The 22,559-nt window shown below is 41.1% G+C and overlaps 1 protein-coding gene across 46 annotated transcripts in view; it reads left to right on the forward strand.

Moving 5' to 3' along the window:
• Positions 1-22,559, forward strand: part of RBFOX1 (RNA binding fox-1 homolog 1) — a 395,937-nt gene that overhangs the window by 251,542 nt on the left and 121,836 nt on the right. For all 46 annotated transcript variants that reach the window (XR_003682855.2, XR_003682859.2, XR_008619184.1 and 43 more), the window contains 4 exons: positions 5,433-5,576; positions 12,419-12,472; positions 19,312-19,404; positions 21,153-21,213. Coding sequence is in view for 41 of the 46 variants with exons in the window: in XM_028498770.2 (XP_028354571.1) it covers positions 5,433-5,576; positions 12,419-12,472; positions 19,312-19,404; positions 21,153-21,213 (352 nt within the window). In the remaining 5 variants the exon portion in view is untranslated. The remainder of the gene's footprint in view (positions 1-5,432; positions 5,577-12,418; positions 12,473-19,311; positions 19,405-21,152; positions 21,214-22,559) is intronic.

Genomic DNA, 22,559 nt, shown 5'->3' on the forward strand with positions numbered 1-22,559 from the left:
TGTGTGTGTGTGTGTGTGTGTGTGTGTGTGTATATATATATATATACACCACATCTTCTTTATCTGTTCATCTGCTGATGGACATTTAGGTTGTTTCCATGTCTTGGCTATGGTGAATAGTGCTGCTATGAACATAGACGTGCGTGTGTCTTTTTGAATTAGAGTTTTGTCTGGGTATATGCCCAGGAGTGGGACTGTTGGATCATATGGTAATTCTATTTTTAGTTTTCTGTGTTGTGGCTGTTTTAGATGATGGGGCCAGGGAAGACCTCTCCGATGGGTGATATCTGGGCAGAGACCTGACTGGCAAGAGGGGGCAAGCTACACAGGCGTCTGGGGAGAGAAATACCCAGGCAAAGGGACTAACAAACAGGTGCAAAGACTAAGGAGACATGTGTGGAGTATGTTGAAGGGAGAGCAAAGAGGCCCGTGAACAAGACGGGGGAGCGGTAGAAAGCAAGGGGGTTAGGGCTGTGTCTCCTAGACCAGGGTGAGGGTCTGGATGGGAGGGTTCGGAGACGGATGGTGCCCTGGCCATTCTGCTCACAGCTCTCACATCCTTACTTGTCTCAGTTTCCTTCAATCTCTGAGCGAGTGGACCAGTATGAATTTGCTTCGTTTTTATGTTCCACCTTCTGATCTTCCAAATGTGGGTTTATGAGGTACATTTCTAATTCAGTTGGTTCCCACTTTAGAGCCAAAATGACTTCCGGGCTTCCCTGGTGGAGCAGTGGTTGAGGGTCCGCCTGCCGATGCAGGGGACACGGGTTCGTGCCCCGGTCCGGGAGGATCCCACATGCCGCGGAGAGGCTGGGCCCGTGAGCCGTGGCCGCTGGGCCTGCGCGTCCGGAGCCTGTGCTCCGCAACGGGAGAGGCCACAGCAGTGAGAGGCCCGTGTACCGGAAAACAAAAAACAAAAAACAAAAAAAATCATCAAAATGACTTTCAAAAGAAAAACATCAGACGTGGATAAATCAAGAGTTCTTCTTTCAACGATTAATTCCCACTAAGCCTTGACATGCACAAGCCTTGGGGAATGTAATTGCAAACCAGGTAGACCCTGCCTTTCAGAAAGACATATTCTAGATGTTTCATTCTTTTAGTAAGTTGTGTAGCTTTTTCACATTATTTTTGTCTTTAGACGTTGTGCCCTGTGCTTTTGCCATAAGCTTCAGCGGAGTTCTCAGGGATGCTTATCCATCTGTGCAGGGAACCTGCAGGCAGGTCTTCATCTTGCAAGTGCTGGTGGCCTTTTGGGAGGCTGAAGGAACGCTTCTCAGCCCGGCTGAAGCATGTCGGTGCATCCAGAAGCAGGTGCAGAAAGGGGGTCTTGGAGCCCTGCGTTTGAAGGGAAGACTTAAGTCTCTTCTCATTTTAGGGAACTCATCAGAGTGACCAGTGTGATGGATGAGAGCCTGGGGGCACCTCTAGTAGGGACATTCTCCCTTCTTCGGAACCTGGGTTGAGGCCAACCCTTTTGAGAGCCCCATGCCACCAGAACTGGTAAAAAGTACAACCACACCTTGATAACCCTTGATAACAATTATTCATTCTCCATGCATTTCCGGTCTGTTTGCTTAGCAGGGGTCTTGGTGAGTTGAACGATGACCTTCAAAAAATATGTCTATGTTCTGATCTTCATAAACCTGGGAATGTGACTTTATCTGAAAAAAAAAAAAAAAAAAAAAAAAAAGGTCTTTGCAGATGTAATTAAGTTAAGGATTCCAAGACCAGATCATACTCAATTTAGGGTGAGCTCTAAATCCAATGACTAATGTCCTTGTAAGAAGAAAAAGGCAGAGGGAGATGAGTCTCAGACATGCAGAGGGAAGGCCAAACGAAGGTGAGAGATTGGAGCAATGCAGCTCCGCTGAGCCAAGAGGCACCAGCAGCTGGAAGAACAAGGAAGGATTTCCCCTGGAAGCCTCCAGCTGGAGTGTGGCCCCAATGGCACCTTTATTGTACATTTCTGGCCCTTACAACTGAGAGAGAATCAATTTCTGTTGCTTTAAGTCACCAGAGTTTTGGTAATTTCTTAGGAAACTAATAGAGGGATATAAAACACTGAATATGTTCTGAATATGTTTTCTCTGAAAGTTCCCAACAAAAAGGAAATCTCACAGCCTGAAATACTCAAGATGTGGGTCAGTAAAGGTCATTCCTGTAGCTCTGACTCCTAGCTTGATTGAGGCTCTGTCGTAGCTTTTTTTGTTCACCTCCTACTGCATTTGGTCCTCATCAAAGCCCCGTCTTGTGTTACATCACACCACAGAAGCAGGCATGCTCAATCTAAAAGGTTTGTTTTTCTATTTTTCTCTTTCAACCTCTGGATCCTGACATTCCTCCTCTTCCCTTTCCTTTCCAGTCCCCTACGATGTCTGAAGTATTTTTGGTTGAGTTTTTCTTTTTCCGTGTTATCTTTGAAATTACTTTTAACACACAGGTATTCCGACGCAACCATTTACGAACATTTGTATATTTGCACACGCTACACAATGATTAATTGAGCGGTGTATGTTTTTATCAAAGGAAACAACGCAAAGATTTCTCCAAAGTCCTGTTTGACTAAAGATGATTAATTTTCATTTTCACATGAGCAGCATAATGCTATTAATCATTTAATATGTTTAATCATAATCTCTGTAATTCCTAATTAGGTTTATTAAGCTGAAATATCCAGCAGATATACACAAATCCAAATCTAAGTTTCCTTCTTGGGAGGAGAAGGAGCTGGTTTTAATTTGCATTTGAACAGCAACTTCTAACAGGAAGGAAAAAGGGGGCTTGAAAGCATGGGGGCTGAGCTGCTGCTTCTGCAAACTTAAGAGAAGTCTTTTGTTGGCGTAGTTAAGACCCCGACCCCTCTGAAAGTGACAGTCTCATGATGCAAAGTCATTTCCATCTACCTCATGGGTATGTCGCCAGACCTCATATTACCAGCAGAGAAAATACAGTCCCTGCTCTGGGTCTCAGTGTTATAATATTGTTCTTCGACTATCACTTGAAGGTGGCAAAGCTGATGGTTCACTCCTTCATTCATTCATTTCTTCATATACTCGTAATGCATTCACCCATTCAGTTGGTGAGTCAGCCAGCCAGGAAAGAGACATTTATCATTCATCTCCCATGGCTCAGCTTGTGTCTCGCGCTGGCCATGTCACATCCCTGCTATGATCCTTAAGTGTCTCCTCCTAGTTTTTAAGATGAAATGTATCCTCTTGGTCTGCACCCAGGGTTCTTCATGGTCCAACCCCTGCCTCCCTCTACAGTGTATTCTCCCGCCTTTCCTTCATACACACGCCCTCCAACTAGTGACATGAAGGTCCACATGTAGTCCCCCGAATCCAGAACACGATTCACCTCTCTGCATCCTGCCACATGTTTTGTCCTCTGCTGGTACAGCATTGGTCCCCTTTACCTTTTCTCTTAAAAATCTCCCACTGAAAATGTAACCTCCAGAATCGGCAAGCCTGTGGTGTGTCCCTGATTTAAGTTTACTCAGCCCCCTGTGATTCATTCTGACCCCTGCTCTCAATAGTCTGTATTCCAATTGTCTTTTTCTACCTCTTTCTCTTCCACTAAACTGGGACTGCATATGCTTTGGAGGACGAACTTAAGTGTCCAGGGGATAGTAGTTGCTCAGGAAAGATGTGTTTAATAAGCATATGAGAACCTTTCCTTCATGTTTCCTGAGAGGCTTTTTGCACGTGTCCTTTGAGATTTTTGTAAAAATCACCGCCAGTCTAAAAAATGCCTTACCTCCCATTTATTGACTGTATTGTGTGCCGAGAACTCTGCCATGTCAGCATCATGTGTTACCGTGTTCAGTCGTCACAGAACCTTATAAGGAGTGCACCATTGTTATTGCCCATTTTCCAGATTAGAAAACGATCACCATCCTCTTTATTCAATCCAACAGCATCGGCAAAATGACCAGGTACATTATCTTCATGATGGGGCCCTTGAAAGTTGAAGAAAGTTAGCTGGTAGGTCTTTGAATACCAAAGGAGCTTGGAAGAGTAGTATGGCAACCACCGGAAGGTCTTGACTTCCAGATACAATTTAGGGTGTGTTAGGAAGGAGTTGCCAGTGAAATCTGTCAGTAAAAACAAGGGTTGACGAGAAAGTCACTAATTATGCCCATGTTATTTTGGCTTTATATATACATATGTCAGTTGGTAAGATTGTCTTTATTATTTTACACCTAGCTGCCTGCATTGATAGTTTTGTCCCAGGTAGATGCTTCTAAATTGCTTATAAGTAGGTGGGGACAATCCCTTGCTGGTAAATTTGATGGGCTTCTTGCATGGGTTTTCCATCATTGTTTTAGCGAAGCCGGTTATCTGATGTAGGTGCCATCTACTGCCACCTAGAGGCAGTACATGCTTATTGCAGAGAAAGTATCTAGAAATGAAGCATCTCTGAAATGTTAAAACTCTAGAACTGAGAGTATGGGAATGGCCTATATGATTAACTCAAATGTTAGAGTGGGTTTTCTCCTGGTTCCTGCCTGTATAGGGGTGTCAATGTAATATCATACTATCCAGGCTTTTACTTGGGGGATGGGGTAGAGTGGGAGGCAGAGTAATGAGTTATGCTAATAATGTAACACTGTCTATACCAACTTAGGCCAACAGAACTTGCTAGATATAGATGTTCTATATGTGCATTGTCCGACATGGAAGACACCAGCCACGTGTGGCTACTGAGCATGCTAAATGTGGCTAGTGCAAGGAAGGCACTAGATTTCCCATTTTACTTAATCTTAGTCCATTTCACTTTAAAGAGCCACATGGGGTCAACCATAATGAACAGCACAGGTCTGCACAATCAAGAAATGAAAAATGAAAACCGTAAAAAATAAAATTTAAGTCTGGCAGATGGTTACTTGGACTTCAGAACACCAAACAGCCTCTTCACATGTTTTGGGAGATTTACTAATATTTTTATCTGTATGGCCTCAACAATTATGCAGGCGTATTTTCAGATTTTTGAACAGCCTCGTTGAAGGGATTCCTTTAATGAGTATTCTCCTTTTCTAGATGAGGTTTTCTCTAATTATCTATTAGAACTCGCTGCACCCCAGTGCCAGCGAGCCCCTCCCCTTGCTTTATCCCCATAGTGCTTATCTCCTCCTGCCAGCTCTGTATTTCCTTAATGAGTTTATTGTCTGTCTTCCCCTGTGTGAATTAGGATCCATGACAGTAACGATCTTTGTTGTTTTGCTCGCTGCTGAATCCTGGATCCGTGATGGGCGCTCAGTGGATGTTCAATAAATATTTGTTGGATGAATGAATGAATGACTCAGCAGTTTCTTCCTGTCCTTATTCCTTTGTTCTGGCATTTTCCTACCATTTAGGGGAAGCAAAAGCACACTGGAAAGAACATTCGGGTCCACTCAGAGCCTCTTTGCTTTCCTCTTGTTCTTTTAGCAGACAGATGATGCGGCGCCCACGGATGGTCAGCCCCAGACACAACCTTCCGAAAATACGGAAAACAAGTCCCAGCCCAAGAGGCTGCACGTCTCCAACATCCCCTTCAGGTTCCGGGATCCCGACCTCCGACAAATGTTTGGCGTAAGTACTGCCTTTCTCCTCTGCAGTGCCCGCTCTGGGATCCCCGGAGTCCTTCCCTCCTCATGTAAGTTCTTGGTATTCATAATATGAAGGTGAGGTGTTTACATGGCTGGGGGAAAAAAGGCATTTTAGATCCTAGTCTGTGGGTATCTTGGGGCCAGGATCTCTATGATTTTAGTATAAATTTCTTTGCATATGTTCACCAGGTTTCCACTTGGACCAATGGTACTTCTTCTAATTAGCAATTTGAATGTCAAATGGAAAATGGGCTCCCAGATAACACATGGTTGCAACAAGCCCATTGATGATCCCCCATCTAGTGGCCCGGGACCCCGTGTCATGACTAAAATAACCATGATGATCCACCTTGGTTTTTCTTGCTATTGCAATTGCCAAATTATTGGGGAGAGTGACTCATGACATATTTCTGCAGACCTTACTCTTTCCCAGGCACTGAGCATCTAGATTTCAGAGGAAGTTGAGAATAATTAATTCTGCATAAAGCTTCACTAAAACAAAACAAAACAAAACCACTACAGATTTCTGAGTCTGACATGCATCCTGCAATGTACATTCTTCCAGAATCCGTGGTGAGGATTCAGAGATTTTGATTGTGATGTCATATGCCACAAATGACAGCCTTGCCCAGGCACCACGGTGGAACACAGAGCAGGGCAGAAGCCACCACCAGCCCAGAGAAAAGAAATGATAGGGTTGCTTGCTCATGGGACATTGTGACCCTGATTCTTTTTCTGGACGATATTTGCACCATCCTCCTTGGGAAGGGATGAGTTTGCCATTTCTTTGGACTCAGTGTTCCACCAAAGGACAAAGCTATGACGGGACTTGGATAGTATTCATTTTTGCAAATGCAGTCAGTCTATTTGTCTATGGTAGCCCAGCATTGGTGGGAAATGTCTGTGGGTTCAATGAACAAAACTACGTCCTTAACATATGACTTAGAGTAGAGGTTGGCCTAGAGATTCCCCTTCTAAAAGCTTTTTGGATGGATGCAGATATTACAAAAGGAATAAGAAGAGCCTCAACTTTAACGCCTAGCTCTGAGCCAACTAGATCTCCTTCCCCATGTGAAAAGGCGAGCTCTGTGTCATCACTCCACAATGGTGGGGTTAGCATGAACATTTTCTTTAACATGCATGATGTTTATCAAGTATGCATCTGACACAAAAGCAAAAGAAGCGTCCTCATATTTAAGATACCCAGGCTTGAATCCTGACATTTCAGTGGAAAAGGTCAACTTCTGCTCTTTTATCTCTCTCATTTGGTAATAACCTTGAGTTGAGCCCTCTAACTCTTGCAGAGCAGAGAGATACCCTCGGGCACTTTCAGGTCAAAGATGACTTTGAAAAGTGCAGAACATTCAAAGTTAAAGCCAAGGTTAAGTGTGTGTAAGTAAAGCAGTGAGACCAGCTTTGAATGATCAACAGCCAGAAGAATTAGATCCCTTTTGCCACGTCAGGTTCAGAAGTTGTCTTGCTCTTCAATGTGTCTTAATTCATCAAGTGCCACTAGGATGCTGGCTTTGAATTTGGTCCTCTTAATGACCATCCTGTGCTCTTTTCTGGTGTCACTCATTGCAACACACCCTAACTCCCACCCCTGAGGATGCTCTGTCCTCCCTGGTCTTCTTTGTTATCTTGAAAGTTACCAGAGGGCTACACTGCTCAGGTATTCAAAATATTCACAGCTAGACTCCGAAGAAGAGATCCTGCTTGTGTGAATATCTGAGCCTCTCTATTCTTATCGGGGTAGAACAGGTGGCATAGAGCGAAGTCTTGCCAAAAGATGGATCGTGCTACCGGTTGTCAAACCTTGATCAAAATCTACTAGTTTCAGAGCTACTTTTTGTAAGTCAAAATTTTCAAGCAACTGACAAGATGTCGATTTGACAAGATGATAGCTACACTTAGGATCTATCTATCTATTCAGAAAATGCAGCTATTCAGTAATTCTGAAATTAATTCAGTTCATCACAAACTGCCTCTCTGTCCAATTTTTAAAGTATGCAAGATTTTTTCGTGGGTTTTGTCCATAAACATCATCGGGGACCTACGGATTCCTGGACTCTGCAATAACTCTGAGACGTCCTTGGTTTACAACCGCCGTTCTGAAGCCATGGAATTTTAATACTGCAAAAATCTATCCTTCCTGGCCAAACCTGGGTGGCGGCAAACCCATCTGGTTATGGGATACATTTAGCGGGATGAATCACATGAAAAGGCATCTGTAACCATTCTGATTGGTTCCTCCACTCCAGTGGAGAGAATTCAACGTAGTTTCCTCTTACAGTTCATAGTCACTCTAAGAAATTACATTTTAATCCCAATCAGGTGTTTTCCAAGTCATTGAGACATGAGATATCATCTCTCCTTTTGTTGCTATGTTTTGCCCTGGTCTCTTCACTCTGGCAGGGCCTACAAGGAGTGAGATGGCAGAGAAAAACCCTCACAAAGATTTTTGCATTTTTCTTCTTGGTCTCTTTTGTTCCATATGGCCATGGGGATTTCAAACCAAAACCAAAACCCAGTGGAAAACAGCCTCCTTTTTCAAACTGCCTAAAATCTGGCAGTGTTTAGAACAACTTCTGTAACCATGAATAATTCAGCCGTGAAGCTTGCAACCCCTGCAGGCCTAATGGTTACCGCAGATGCCTCAACATTTTATTTTTAAAGTGTGGCTTTAGTGTCTCTTTGTCAGAATCCTGGTTTCCCTTCTTTCACGATCCGCTTTATATTCTTTTTTTTTTTTTTTTTTTTGTGGTACGCGGGCCTCTCGCTGTCGTGGCCTCTCCCGTCGCGGAGCACAGGCTCCAGATGCGCGGGCCCAGCGGCCATGGCTCACGGGCCCAGCCGCTCCGCGGCATGTGGGATCTTCCCGGACCGGGGCACGAACCCGTGTCCCCTGCATCGGCAGGCGGACTCTCAACCACTGCGCCACCAGGGAAGCCCCGCTTTATATTCTTTACTTCCTCCTCTTTCGGATAAATTTGTTCCAGTGTTTGGCATTAAATCATCCAGGTCATCTTAGATTTCCTGGGTTTTTTTTTTCTTTTTTAGATGGAACATTCCTTAGTCAAAAAATGATGTGGCCACAACATCCAAAGCAGAAGCCAGAGTCTTTTTAAAACACCAGTTGGCGTGTGAGTGAATGGGATCTCTTATATTATCAGGGGCGTTGGTTCTGGATGTTTCACTGGAAGGGATGTTGGTTCTGGCCCCAGCTACCTACTTCTTGATCATGTCAGAGCGCGCGTTTCCTTTCCGTTTGAATTTTCAATGAACCCATGAAAGCAATGTATGGATTTCCACCAAATTAATCACAATGTCTTGCTCTTGAATAAAAAGCTCAATTTAACCTAATATTTAATAGTAAGCATTTGCGGTGTGAGAGAGGTGGTTATTATAGATCCAGACCTCTGATACAAGGCATTTCATTCTAGAATTGTCTTCAGAAACAGCTACTCAGTGAGTACTGGCTTCAGATTTTACCACTCCCTTGTCAAGGTCACAGCCTTGCTTTCGTTATCAAAATACAGGCCTTTGGGGCGTGACTATGATCCACTGAATCCTCTATTGTCACCAGACACAGATTACATGACTTTCAGAACATGCACCAGAAGCTTTCATTAGAAAAGAAAAGAAGCTTTCTCGATCACCTTTGATGTATAACAAAATAGAGATGTTTTCGGACACGGCATGTTGCCTTCTCTTCTGCATCCAAAACGTGAAGCCGACCCTAAGAAAACCGGGATGACGCCTTTTCTTAGCCTCCATGCACGCTCTTTGAACTAAGCTTTACTTTCATGTTTTATACTGTATCCATTGAACACTTTTCAGAGGTTTTCAGAGAAATATTATTTGATCTGAGACTATCTAAAAATGGGTGGTACCTATTCGCCCAAGAGTGTGCCTATAAGTTCCGGGATTTTATCCTTGACACAGCTATCGAAACACCTCGCCTAGATTCTGAGATGTTGTTGAACACGGCTGAATGTTGGTGTTGAGCAAACAAATCCTAGTTATGTCTGCGAATGAGTTGTGTCTATTTAAATTGAAAATGTGCCAGCTGTGTTTACATCATTAGTACCAAACTTCCCAATTAAACTGTTGATACTATAAATATAGTACACAACTGCCTTAGGAAGGGGGCTTACATCAGCATTCTTCTTATGGCTCGTTTCACCGGCTGTGAGGATCTTCCACCCAGTGGCAACCGCCAAAGAGGCAAAAACTGAGGACTATTTCAGGGCATATGGTGCCCTCGTTCCATTTAGGGGATGACACATGGTGAAGATTACTTTTTCATTGGTTCTGTCTCAACCACATCTGATTTTAAAGGAAGTGTTTTTGTGTTGACTGCTTAGAGAATGTTCCATGGATGACATTTGCTTCCTGGTTTTAGAGGAAGTCCTTTTCAAGCTTCTCTATCCATAAATATGTGTGCTTCCAGCCTCTTAGGCCTGAAGTAAATATGATAGCATCTGTCTGGACTGAATATTCTAAGGAGGTTATATCAGAATTATGGCTGCTGAGGAGTTCACAAAGCTGGAGGACTTTTAAACTATGAAATTCACTTCACCTTTCAATGGCAAATCCTGCATTTCCCAAATCTGAAAATTATCTTCTATTTTTAACGATTTTCTCTGCCCAAATCTAGGGCACGGGAAATGCAGTAGAAGAATCTTCTCTTGACCAAAAGAATAGTTTAGTGTCCACAAATTTTACAGGGTGAGTTAGCTGCGTGTTTCTTGGTATTTCCATATGGCATGCTAGCGATGTAGACCTTCCATCTTCTCTCCTGGTTGAGCCTTTGCGGTACGCAGGCCCCTCACCGTTGTGGGCTCTCCCGTTGTGGAGCACAGGCTCCAGACGCGCAGGGGCTCAGCGGCCATGGCTCACGGGCCCAGCCGCTCCGCGGCATGTATCGGCAGGCGGACTCTCAACCACTGCGCCACCAGGGAAGCCCGAGCCTTCTCTTCTTGATTTCTTCCTATCCTTCTACTTCTCTATGAAGTAGAGAAGCACTTCTGCTCCACAAGAAGAAATCAAGTCTGTAATCCCCTGGATGGGTACATATCCTGAGGGATGGGCACATTTCTGTGGCCCAAGATGACGTAGCTTTGGGTTTCTTTTTCTCATAGTCAAAACTACTTTCATTTCAAGATTTTGAGTTATTTATATTCGACTGGAGCATACATATGTTTTTCTGTCTTTCTGAGTAATGTACATTTATTTGTACATTCCAGAGGATAGCCTCTGTATATTCCAATTTTTTTTTCTTTCTTTTTTTTTTTTGAATCTCAGTAAGACCTTCTTGACACTTACTCTCCGGGCTTCCCAGTATTCTGTGAGTGGTGCACATGGGTCAGCCAAGCTGCCCCTAATTCTCTGTATCTAATTGTTCCCTTTCTCTCCTGCCCCTCCCTCCCCATGGCTCCATCCTCTGCTACACAGAGGCTGCTTAAGGCTTTCCACCCAGCGGAGAGAGACAGAATACAGAATCACCTAGGCTTATAAAAGATGCATTAAAAATTCAGGCTGCAAAAGCAAATGGAACAATAGGAAAGCTCAAACTCAGGGAAAAAGAGGATGGAAATTTTACTTTATGTTGTTCTGTTTGTTTTTTCATCACTGAAACAGGCATTTGCTCTCATTCTGCATCAGGGTAAAATTTCTATCTGATTTTCCCCTGGGCCTTGTCACACACTTTTGCACTACTGTCTCCCACCTGTTCTGTACTCATGTAGAACAGACCACACTCAAAAAATGCCCATTCGACTTCGTGCGATCTAAGAAAACAGAAAGGATTCCAGCATCAGGGAAAAGGATTTTGAATTATCAGATGCTTTTGGAGAGGGGTCCATGTTCCCATTTTTTAAGTGTGAATTATAGACTGATGTGTGTTTGTCACTAGGACTACTAGGGTAGTCTGTTACTAGTTGTTGTAAGTTACAAAATACAAGACACAACATCAGAAATTTGAATTTCAGATAACAAATATTTTATTAAGTATAAGTATGTCCCAAATATTGTGTGGGGTACACTTATCCTGAAAAATCTGACATTTAAATTTAACTAAGCATCTGTATTTTATCAGGCTACCTAATGTATTTGTCATCTGAAACTTTGTTTCTAGATTTGAATATGTTGAGTTTCTTCCACTTTTTATAAAGCCTATTGAGGCTAATTGTCTAAAATCTGTTCGTTTAACAACATGGAGAATCATCTTGTACATTTCAGTGCATTTCAGCCTGAGGACAGACCGCCGCTATGCTGGTTTCTTGCTTGTGATGGGTGTCTGTGTAGTGGATCTTCCTTTTATCTTTACTTCTCTTTTATGGCCTGGCTGCTCCTGGCTTTTGCAGAGTGAAGGTCCAAAATCCTCAACATCCCATTCTAGTCAGATATTTTGCTATCAAAATCCCACTTCACCAAGGGTGCTTTGCCCAGTGGCTAGTGATGTAGCCTAGAAGAGTCCTTGTATATACTAGCTGTTTTTAATCTTTGCTGCTCAGTGCCTGGGAAGGCAATCACTCGCATATCAAGAAAGAAAAGTGGAATTAACCTCTTGGTTACATACTTGGTACTGGGCCCCTATTCTGATAGCTTATATGATGGGATATGCCATAATTTGGAAATAATACACGCGGTTGTATTTTCTCTTGGTTCAAGTGCATCGTTTAATGAAAGAACAACATAAAATGTATATCCTTGATATTAAAAGAGAAGACAAATTCTGACTTGGGGCACAATTACCCATGTGCATAATATGATTCAGTGTGTTTCTCTTCTTGCTTATAAAATATTTCTATTTCTTTACAGCAATTTGGTAAAATCTTAGATGTTGAAATTATTTTTAATGAGCGAGGCTCAAAGGTAAGCAACTTCATTCACTTTAGAATTGTTTAGCTTATGTTGAAACGCTTGTTATAAATACGGGGAAACAACTGCACTGTTTTAATCAGTACGTTGTGAAAATACACTTCCGTGGGAATTCCTTTAGGGACCACCTCCTGTTTCCAAAATGGTGGGGACTACATTGGATTCAGTTTAAAATGTATGAGGGGGTAATTTTAAATTGCTGTTTTATATATATCTGTAGATGTCTATATATCAATTTTCCAGAGGAAAACTACCCATGCTTAAAAAAATAATGTTGTTGCTACATTTTTGTTTTTCAGTGATAATTATGTTCTTTATATTAAAAAGTGAGTTGATAGTCTCATGAGCAGGTAAATATGTGATTATTCTGTATTAATAAAGTGCAGTTCTTTTCCTGGCTTGTAGGGGAGAAAATCTCATATACACCAACCTTTTGAGTAAAACTGATCCATTAGTCTGTGTACCCACCCACATTTTGCAATTTGCCGTTGCTTTTAGTTAGCCTTTTTTTTTTTTTTTCTGGGAAACCAATTTTTAAGTAGATTTTCTTAGAGCTAACAGTGTTAGTAAAAATCAGAGGTTATGTGGGCAAACTCCAGCAACTTCAAAATGGAAATAGGTTGGTAGAAAAAAAAAAAAAAAAAGCCCAACTCTTCCAAAACATCTTCTGTATCAGTGGTCATCTAAGAGCAGTATCCAGACGGGCAGCATTAGCACGACCTGGGAATTTAGAAATGCAGATTCTCAGGGTCCAACCCAGACCTTATTGAATCAGATCCTCAGAAATTGGGGCCCAGCAATCTGTGTTTTAACAAACCTACCAGGGCTGTGGTTAAACTGATAAACCCTTTGTCTTCCTGTTTTCTACACACGCCCATGCTTCCTTTGAATGCAAACTAGCCCTTTGCCCCCCTGGGGCTTCGAGGTAGCTAGAGCGTCCTCCTCCTACCTGCACTGTTGGAAAACTCGAGACAGCCATCAGCATCTCCCTGGAGGAAAGCAGTGCATTTGGCAGAGCAGCAGCAGATACTGTGGTAACAGGGAAGGATGCTGCAAAAGACTTGGATATTGACATCAGGAACTAGAAAGTGAACACGTTCAATAACTCTGCCTGGTTTCCGGTCCGCCAGGAATGTTCAGCTGCCTTCACATCCCCAGGCTGTGAAAGTGGGGATGGAGAGAGGTTGATTGCCAAGCACAGAGAGAGCCTGGGTTCAGCCCCAGAGCTTTTCGTACACAGGCAGTTTGGGACAAGCCAGCATCCAGGAGGGTCACTAAGAAGAACAGGTTTTACCTAAGGGGGCAAGAGCCAGTCTCCTGGGTATAGTAACCATTTCCTCCCCACAAAGCAATCCTTTATGATTCCTTGGACAGTCTGTACCCTCTCTGTCCTAAATAGGTTTAGTATTAACCGAATAGGATAATGCTGATTGAATTGAAGAAAGAAAATGCCAGTATTCTCTTTTCCACAGTCAAAATGGTGTTGTGATATGCCAGATGAGTGTAAAAAAAAAAAAAAGAAAAATCAATTCATTATACTCTCTGGTTTTGCTACTTTAGGGAGCTCATCATTCTTCTGTAGTTTCAGATGTTTAACAGTCATCCTTGTAATATGTCAGCAGTTTGACCTCCAGGCTGGGGGAAAAATAAGCTAACTCTCTTTCTGCTCTGGTATGAAAAGCATTACAGGTACTATTTCTATATGTGCAAAGTCAAGTGCATTAAGAGAAAAATGTGCCTGATCCCTTTCACTCAGGACTGATGTATTCTGGGCAAAGTTATAGAAGATGTTGGCCAACTTTCTTCTAATCCTGAGTCCTAGCACTGCTGCCTTTAAAGCTGTTTTTTTTTTTTTTTAAATTTATATTCCATGTGTACTTTGTTTTGTAACTTTTGCAAGTTGGAGGAAGCTATTTAATTTTTTTCGAGAGCTGTTTAAGGACATTAGAAGAATATCGTTTGCTATTTTGAAAGGACAATGGTGGTGCTATTTTTAAGACTTCTTCCCTCATTCTCGTGATTAGCCTGTCTCTAGGGCTTTAGGAATAAGACCATTTAAATTTGCTGCATCGAGAGATTGATTTTGTGAAGCTGTGAAGCCTTTTTTTTTTTTTTTTTTTGATTAAGAACCTCAAAAATAGCCTCTCTCAGTGGGTTTGCTCCCTCTGAAAGAACTGGTCTTGCAGGTGTGGGAGCTGGCTGGTACCACTGGAATGTCATGGAGACAGTCCAGTTGGGAACTGCTGAATGAAGGAAACAGCTCACACAGGGATATCTTTCTTTCGTACTTGACGTTATCCTTTACGGGAAAAGGTCTTATTTAAAGGAACATTTCCACTTTAATGGTCGAGAAACCTGAACTGTTGGTATGACCTGATTTTCATCCTTTGGTACTGGAGAAGCAGCCAGGAAATGGGGGAGCCCTTACAAGCTAGGAGCTGACCTTCTGGCCATCCTCTTTGGAGACCATCCCAAGACAGCCACTCAAGGCTCAATGAGGGTGGCTCAGTGTGGGTGTTTGGTGTGTGTGTGTGTGTGTGCGCGCGTGTGTGTGTGTGTGCATGCACACCTATATACACACAAGCGGTATCTATATCATCCTGGGGATGTATAATGTACAAGTTCATGTATAGAAGAATAGCAAGTAAACAAGGAAATCACTTTCACAAAAGATCTGCCGGACTTGGAAAATAGAATGAGATAGCATTTCAGGGTGGGAGATACTGTCATTCATTTTTCCTTTTAGGAGATTTTTAAATATTGTGTTTACCTCTGAAACATTTTATTTGGGGGGTGCAGCCAGAGATAGCTACTTTTTCATAGACCTAGGAAATGCAGTCTGCTCTTTCATTCAGCGATGTCTCTAGTATTGGTTGCATTCCAGTACAAGATTGGTGAATCGGACGTGAGCGAGACAGAAGCGCTTCCTGTTCTCACAGACTTTCCAGAGTAGCCTGAGAGACGGATCCTTAAGACAAACAAATGCAATAGAGTTTGCTGTGTTCTCTAGCGAAGAAGAGGCTGCTGAGACTCTAAGCAGGCAGACCAGTCTTGTTGGAAGCTGGGACGGCTCCTGGGAGAAGTGGCATTTAAACTGCGAGAAAAAGATGAGTCAGGGTTTCCCAGGGAAGGGAAGGAGGGAAGATGGTCTTCCAGGGAGAAGGGGCTGCATGTGAAAAGGCGATTGGGAACAAGTGGGTCATAAAGCCCTTAGTCCCACAGGGAAATGAGCCTTCAGACCCTTATCAACAGCTCTCCTCTTCTAGGTGATAGGAGTTCTCTGCACCAGAAACTAGTGGAATCGGATTTTCATGTAAGATGAAAAGTCAGTGCACGCATCCATCCTGGATAATTCAGAGCCTTTATTTCAGCTATAAAATATTGTATTTGTATTACTACAAAAAGGGAAGATATCTCCTAAATAAAATAAAAATCTCCCACAATACTAAAGTAGAAAAATAACTGGGATACGGGAAGATCAGAATTTATGTTTCACAGAAAAATTTAAAAATAAGCAAGTCACGGCTGGTCCACGTTAGGGGTTGCCATTATCTGCGTAGGGGTCATGCCTTCCCATCATAGGGCACAAATATCCCAGATTCTCTTCTCCTGAAGGATTGCACCTTCTCTTAGCTCCCCCTTCTCTGTTAAGGTAAACCCTGGGAAGCAGTGTCTCTCCTCCAGCACTTAGGGAGCATCTGACTCCCCCCATGCAGCCCCTCCTGCACATTTGATCTTTACAGGGTTATTGCATTGCGCTCAGTGCCTCCCTGTGCTCTCCAGGCCAAGTCCAGAAGGTGCTTCTTTTGATCCCCTTTTTAAGACTGAGATAAAAATATTCAAAATATTTTAAGAATATTCTGCAAGTTACATTTTGCTTCAGATAGAATTCTGACCACGAGGCAGGTCAAAAGAAACAGCACCTGCTTGATGGAGAGGGTGCCTAAAAATGGCCAGCTGGTGGTGTCTGGTTATGGTGTAGCTCCCCAGATGAGAATCTGGCCATCTTCTGACCCAGGGATATCATAGCACTTCTTACCTGAGTGGGAGGTAGGATTGTCCAATGGCACGCGTAGGAGAATCCCTTTGGTATTTGGGGGACTGAGTCTGGAGCAAGGTCTTCGTGAACCTAACTTTGCCAGATCTCAACTAGGCATCTCAGCAGGTTGAAATGAGCCACTCAAAAAAAAAAAAAAAAGTTTAGCAGAAAATAATGAGAGTAAAAATAATAATAAAGAGAATCAATATTTTTTTTTTACTTCAAAGGAAAGTGAAAATGGAGTAGAATTCCTTTTTAGTTTATGAACTTGGGGTTCAGAATAAATTTTTATCGTCACTTTCACCTCTCCCTGACATACATGATGCAGATTTTAGGCCAGTATGGTTTGCTCTGGGTTCAGACCAGAATCACAATGACTCGATTCGCTGGGATTGTGTTAGACAGGTGGGTGGCATGTTTGAGTTTCTCCTGCCTATGTTCTTTCCAGCACTGCGGTGACACCAACTGTCAGAGCCTATCGACAGCAATGATGCCACCAAGCCCTCCATCGATAAATCACATTGGACTGTGGATTTCCTTTCCTTGCCAAGTGAGAGAATTGCCCCAGATAGAGCTGGAGTCCTAGTTTCCCTAATTACTTATTAAGTGTATGGCATGGCTATGGATGCTAGAGCACTGGGCTTAGAGGTCAGGCAGAGAACATTCCTATGTGATTTTGGCTGACCCCTAGGTTTAAGATATGAATCACCAAGTCAGATAGATATTCATCTCAAAAACTCACTCCACTCCCTAAATTGCTCTGTAGAAACTGGCAATGTAATATTCTACTTCATTCAAAGAACTGAATCCTTCTGATGGTGCCTAGTGGTATGAGACGCCATGGAAACCCAATTGCTGGGCCACATAGGTGACTTTTTCGGCAGATTTCTGGGCTCCACACTCTGGGATTCTGATCCGATAGATATGGGTCAGGGCTCAGGAATCTGAATGTTTAATATGCTCTCCAGTTCCTTCTGATGTACAACTAAGTGTGGGACCCACTGGCTAAGAGTCAGAGCCATCAAATAGAGCGAACCCCTCCCCCAATTTCTGTCTTTTGCCTGTTGAAGAGCTATTATTTCAAAACTGATCGGCACGTATCTTTGAGTACCAAATGTGGGCATCCTACCAGTGATGTACAGAACTAAGTAGCGTCCTTCTAAGCATGTAACCTTATTAGGTTAATCAAATAGTTCAGTCCTACCCTAATCATGGACCCTCACTGTGGGAAGTATGAAGGGTAATTCAACCTAATCCCCCAAGTGAATAATTAATTTTTTTCTCTATCAGATAATTATCTAATCTAACGTGAAGACATCCACAGCTAGTTTCCTCTATGCGTGAGCCCATCTTAATATTGGAAAGTTCTCTCTTAGTTAAAGCACTGGGTAACAGCTCTCTAAATACCCTGAGTTTCGGACATCCCTTTAGCAATCTAATGAGGATCTGAGAGTTAACAGCTAATGACTAGCTGTGATTTGTAGTGACGGTCTATTTTATTAGTAGGACAGACTGTCCTACTGCCCCAGCTAAGCTTAAAGCTAGCATTTTTCCTTTGTGTAAAGATTACCGAACACAAAGAGGAGTCCTGGCACATTGCATTATTTCACCCAGTTTACACTGTGAAGACCAGAATGAGCTGGGCATATTTGCACTGGAATTGTTTCAAACGGTTGGTGTATATGTCTGAACAAGATGTACAAATATTTTTAGGGGTTTTAAAAATAATGTATCATATTTTCTGTACTCTTCTTAGGAACAGTGTCAGTGAAGAAAAAGGATGGTTTTTTGACAATGCGATGTTTGGGGGGTTGTTTATTGAGGCTGAAATATTAAACAGAATATGCCAGTGGTGCAGAAAAGGGTATATTTGTTATTGATCAATAAAAGTTCCCAGAGTGTTATTATAAATAACATTCTATTAAAGGAGCTTCTTTATTTTCTACCAGTTGATTTGATAAATGAATACCAGCATAATGTCTTAGGACTTTACCATACGAATACACATTTCCCTTTTGGGTTAATAAAGTAGTCGGGAAAGTTGACAAATTCCGAAGCATGTGTATTATTTGCGGGGTCAGAGGGGAAGTATTAATACAAAAATGTTACTTGAACTGTTTGCATTATTAATCAATTGATGTTTATTTCTATTCATTTCATGGGATTATTTTGCTTATTAGATCAGAGTTTAAGATTTATTATAAAAAAAGGTCTTTCCTTTTTTTTAGGCTTCTAATTTTTATTTTTTGAGACATAAAGGCTGTAGAATTGACAAATTTGAATAACCCTAAAACTGCATGGAGAAGAGATGGTCTTAAAACCACACAGCATGACTCTGTAGGCAATGTTAGAAGATTCTGGCATTCATTGTTGAATTTTGTGCACACGTTTTCTTTTCTTTTCTTCTTAATTTGCATGTCAAGAAAGTGGTTCCCTTTTTTTTCCTCGTTATTTCATTTTCTTCTCTGTGAAGACACTGTACATTTATTTTGATCTCGTTTTCTTTTCGTTAGATTTCTTTTCTTCTGTAGTGACATTTAGAAAGGTATTTCTGGTATCATTCTTTGAATTCTTCAGGGGTGACAGCTAACGGGTGACAGAAAACAAAAATCTTGTTCACATTTGTCGCTTACTTATTGCACATTTTAGTACTCTTATAATTTCTCTAATTTGCATGTTACAGAACTGAAGCCAGGACAAGAAATAGAAATTAAAGCGAGAGAACGTTCCACAGTGGTCGTTGACTGAAAATAATAATCTGCATGTTGTTTTCCCTTCTCCCTCCTGCATGCAGGGATTTGGTTTCGTAACTTTCGAAAATAGTGCCGATGCGGACAGGGCGAGGGAGAAATTACACGGCACCGTGGTAGAGGGCCGTAAAATCGAGGTGCATGTCCAAAATATTTTCCTTTTCATCTTTTTGATAAGTGTCTGCTTCACGCTCATTTGTTGTTTCAGATGCATCATTGTGTCTTGTATGTGACCCTACTCCCTTCTCATTGTTTATATATATATATTTATATATAAAAAGGAAAACTGGCCTTACTTTTTTTAAAATTTTCCTTTATTATGTTACTCTTATTACTGCTGAAAGGTGGATGGCAAAAGTGAGACAAAAGAAAGGTTAATCTGAAAGGGTTTTTCTTTCTTATTTTATTTTTCGTGTCTTATAACCAATGGGTGCAGTAGATTCCAAGCAGTGGAGAGAGTGTTGCCAAACAAAACAAAATACAGAGCAGTTTCTTTTTTTTTTTTTTTTTTTTTTCCTTTTCTTTTTCTTTCCACTACAGGGTTGATGAGGGATCCACAGTGGTGTGCAAATTAAGCCAAATTGTGAAAGAAATGGCGTTCAAGAGAACGATTGTTTGGGAAAAAAAAAAAAAGTGAGAGGTTTTTGTCATGAAACCTTTCTTTTTTTTTTTGTTCTTTTAAGAAGCCAGTTTGAACTTTATATTCTTTTGATCACAAAGTGAATAACCAAACAGGATTTCCTGTTCAATATCTGGCCGTTCTTCATGGAAAAAAATAAATGCTAAAATTCCAATACTCAGAATTTGCTCTTTCTACCACTGACTCTCCCTCAAAATGACCACAGGGTCGTATTTGTTAAAACTTAAAAAAAAAAAAAAAAGAAAAAATACCAGTTAAAAATGCTTTAGTCTTTGGAGTAAGATGTTGCATATTTTGCCTTTCATTTCCTCCCACCCTCGACGATAACCCTTAGGCCCCTCACCAAACTCTCAGTAACCATGGTAACTGTATACAAACCCATGCTGGCGATGGTGGTGAATGGTAAGTGGTGAAATCCATCTGCCGTTTCACGTATTTAGTGCTGATATATCTCTATACATATATATACCACGTGAATTTTTTTGACTTGTTGTATTAAGTTTTCTTGATGCTCTATTTTTTTGGATATTGGTACGCCTGTAACTGAGTGTACGTTCTAAGCTAGCCTGGGAGGCACTGACTGGATTGAGATATGACCAGTGCACATCTTACTCAGATCGTTAACTCCATATTGTGTTAAACAATGCACCCTCTCTTTTATCCTTTTGTTAGCTGTGACTTTAAAGCTTGAATGATTTTGTTAATTCTTGCGATGTAAAAGGCTCTTGTTCCAAGTGTTGAATGCTAGATGTTGCTTCCCGATGGTTCTTCCCTCTTAAAGTGTTGCATACGGCTAAAACTTGTTTGTCCTTTTTTTGACATTTATGTTCCCTTGTACCTTGTCTCTCCCCTCTTCTATTCCACTGCATGTTCCTTCATATGAACCTTATTTTATGTTTAAAAAATATTTATTGTTTCTGTGTTACCATGGAGTACACGCATGCTTTTCAGTCTTCAATTATGCAGTTCCTTTTAATTTGCTTTTACTGTCTCCTTATTAAACTTTTAAATGATATGACATTGCTTTATTGAAATGATTTGTTAAGTTAAAATGGTTATGAAGTAAATGTAATTATAAAAATGTATGATTTTGTTATGCACCTACTGCCTTTTATAAATTAAAATGCATTTTAGTTTTTGGTGTTTTTTTTTTTTTAATAAGTAATCACAGTCATAATGCATGCAACTAATTGAACTGTGGACTGGCCCTGGAATATGTGCTTATTTGAGTTTTCTATGTACTAGGTAAATAATGCCACAGCACGTGTAATGACAAATAAAAAGACTGTCAACCCTTATACAAATGGTAAGTAGAGATTGGCCTTTTACAAGAAATTGTCTCTACCTCAGAATCTATTAAGTAACTTAACTGGGCAATCTGTTTCAACAAGCCATATTTGCCTCAGCATGGCTACTGTGTCCTTGCTGCTGACCTGCTACAGTGAACCACTTGAATCAATAAGATAAATTTCATGACAAAGGCAAATTTAGTTTTCAGGTTAAGAGTGCATGTCCTTCTTTCAGTCTCTCTATAATAACTCCCATGTGAGTGAGATACAGTACTTATTTGGGAATTACTTGGGTAATTTAATTTATTGTTATTAGAGTTAGTTGAAGGAGGATGGAAGTTTTGTTTGTTTCTTTTTTCATCACCACCTCCTCACTGATCACTAATCATCCCCAGAAGTGGGACTGCAGAATTTGGTTCTGGCTTTGAATCCTCTCTGGAGCTATTAGGCTTTTAAAATGCCTTAGAGGGTCCCTCATGACCAGTTCCATAGTGAGAACTGGTTGCCCACCAGTGGCATTTGGGGGCAGGTGAGGCTGTTGCTGTGTATTGCAGACCCCTTCAGGACAAGGCATTTCTGCCCTTGCTCTAGAAGAAGACATCTCAAGATGCTTCATAATAAGGATTTAATATGTCTGAAGAGTTATTTAAAATGTTCACACATTTTGATTCTTTAATCCTTCTCAGAAAAAATGTCTCTTAAGATATATGGGGGGAGGGAGGCTCCTGATATGCTAGTCACATACTTAATTGTACCAGAATTAGAAAGAATGTAATGTAGAAAGTTAAAGTTGGAGCTTAGTGGAATATTATAGTCATTAAAATGAGTAAGATGAAGACTACAAAGGGCCTCATAATGAATGAAAAATTTTAAAATAAGAAAATTATATGTATAGCATGATTTGAATTAAGGTAGGCATTACACCAAAATGTTAATGGTTGAGTTGAATTGTGAGACTGGAAGATATTTTTTGTTTTACAGATTTTTAAAAAATAACAATTTTATTACAGTCTTAAGGAAAAATTTATGGAATTTTCCATTTTCAATATTTTAATTACACATGAAACATGGAAATACAGACATTAAAAAAGGAAAAGAAAGAAAGAGAGAGAGGGAGAGAGAGGAAGGAAGGGAGGAAGGAAGGGAGGAGGGAAGGAAGGAAGGGAGGAAGGAGGGAAGGAAAAAGGAGGGGAAGAAAAGGCTAAAATGTATTTTGAATGACACTCCTGCCACCTTAGTTTCCCAGCTACCTCCTCAGAAGGTACCACTATTCAGATTATTGTCTATACCTTTATTTTGCACTTTCTTGTATATATATATATATATATATATATATATATATATATATATATATATATATATA

Source organism: Physeter macrocephalus, chromosome 14 (assembly GCF_002837175.3).
Source record: "Physeter macrocephalus isolate SW-GA chromosome 14, ASM283717v5, whole genome shotgun sequence".
Classification (NCBI taxonomy): domain Eukaryota; kingdom Metazoa; phylum Chordata; class Mammalia; order Artiodactyla; family Physeteridae; genus Physeter; species Physeter macrocephalus.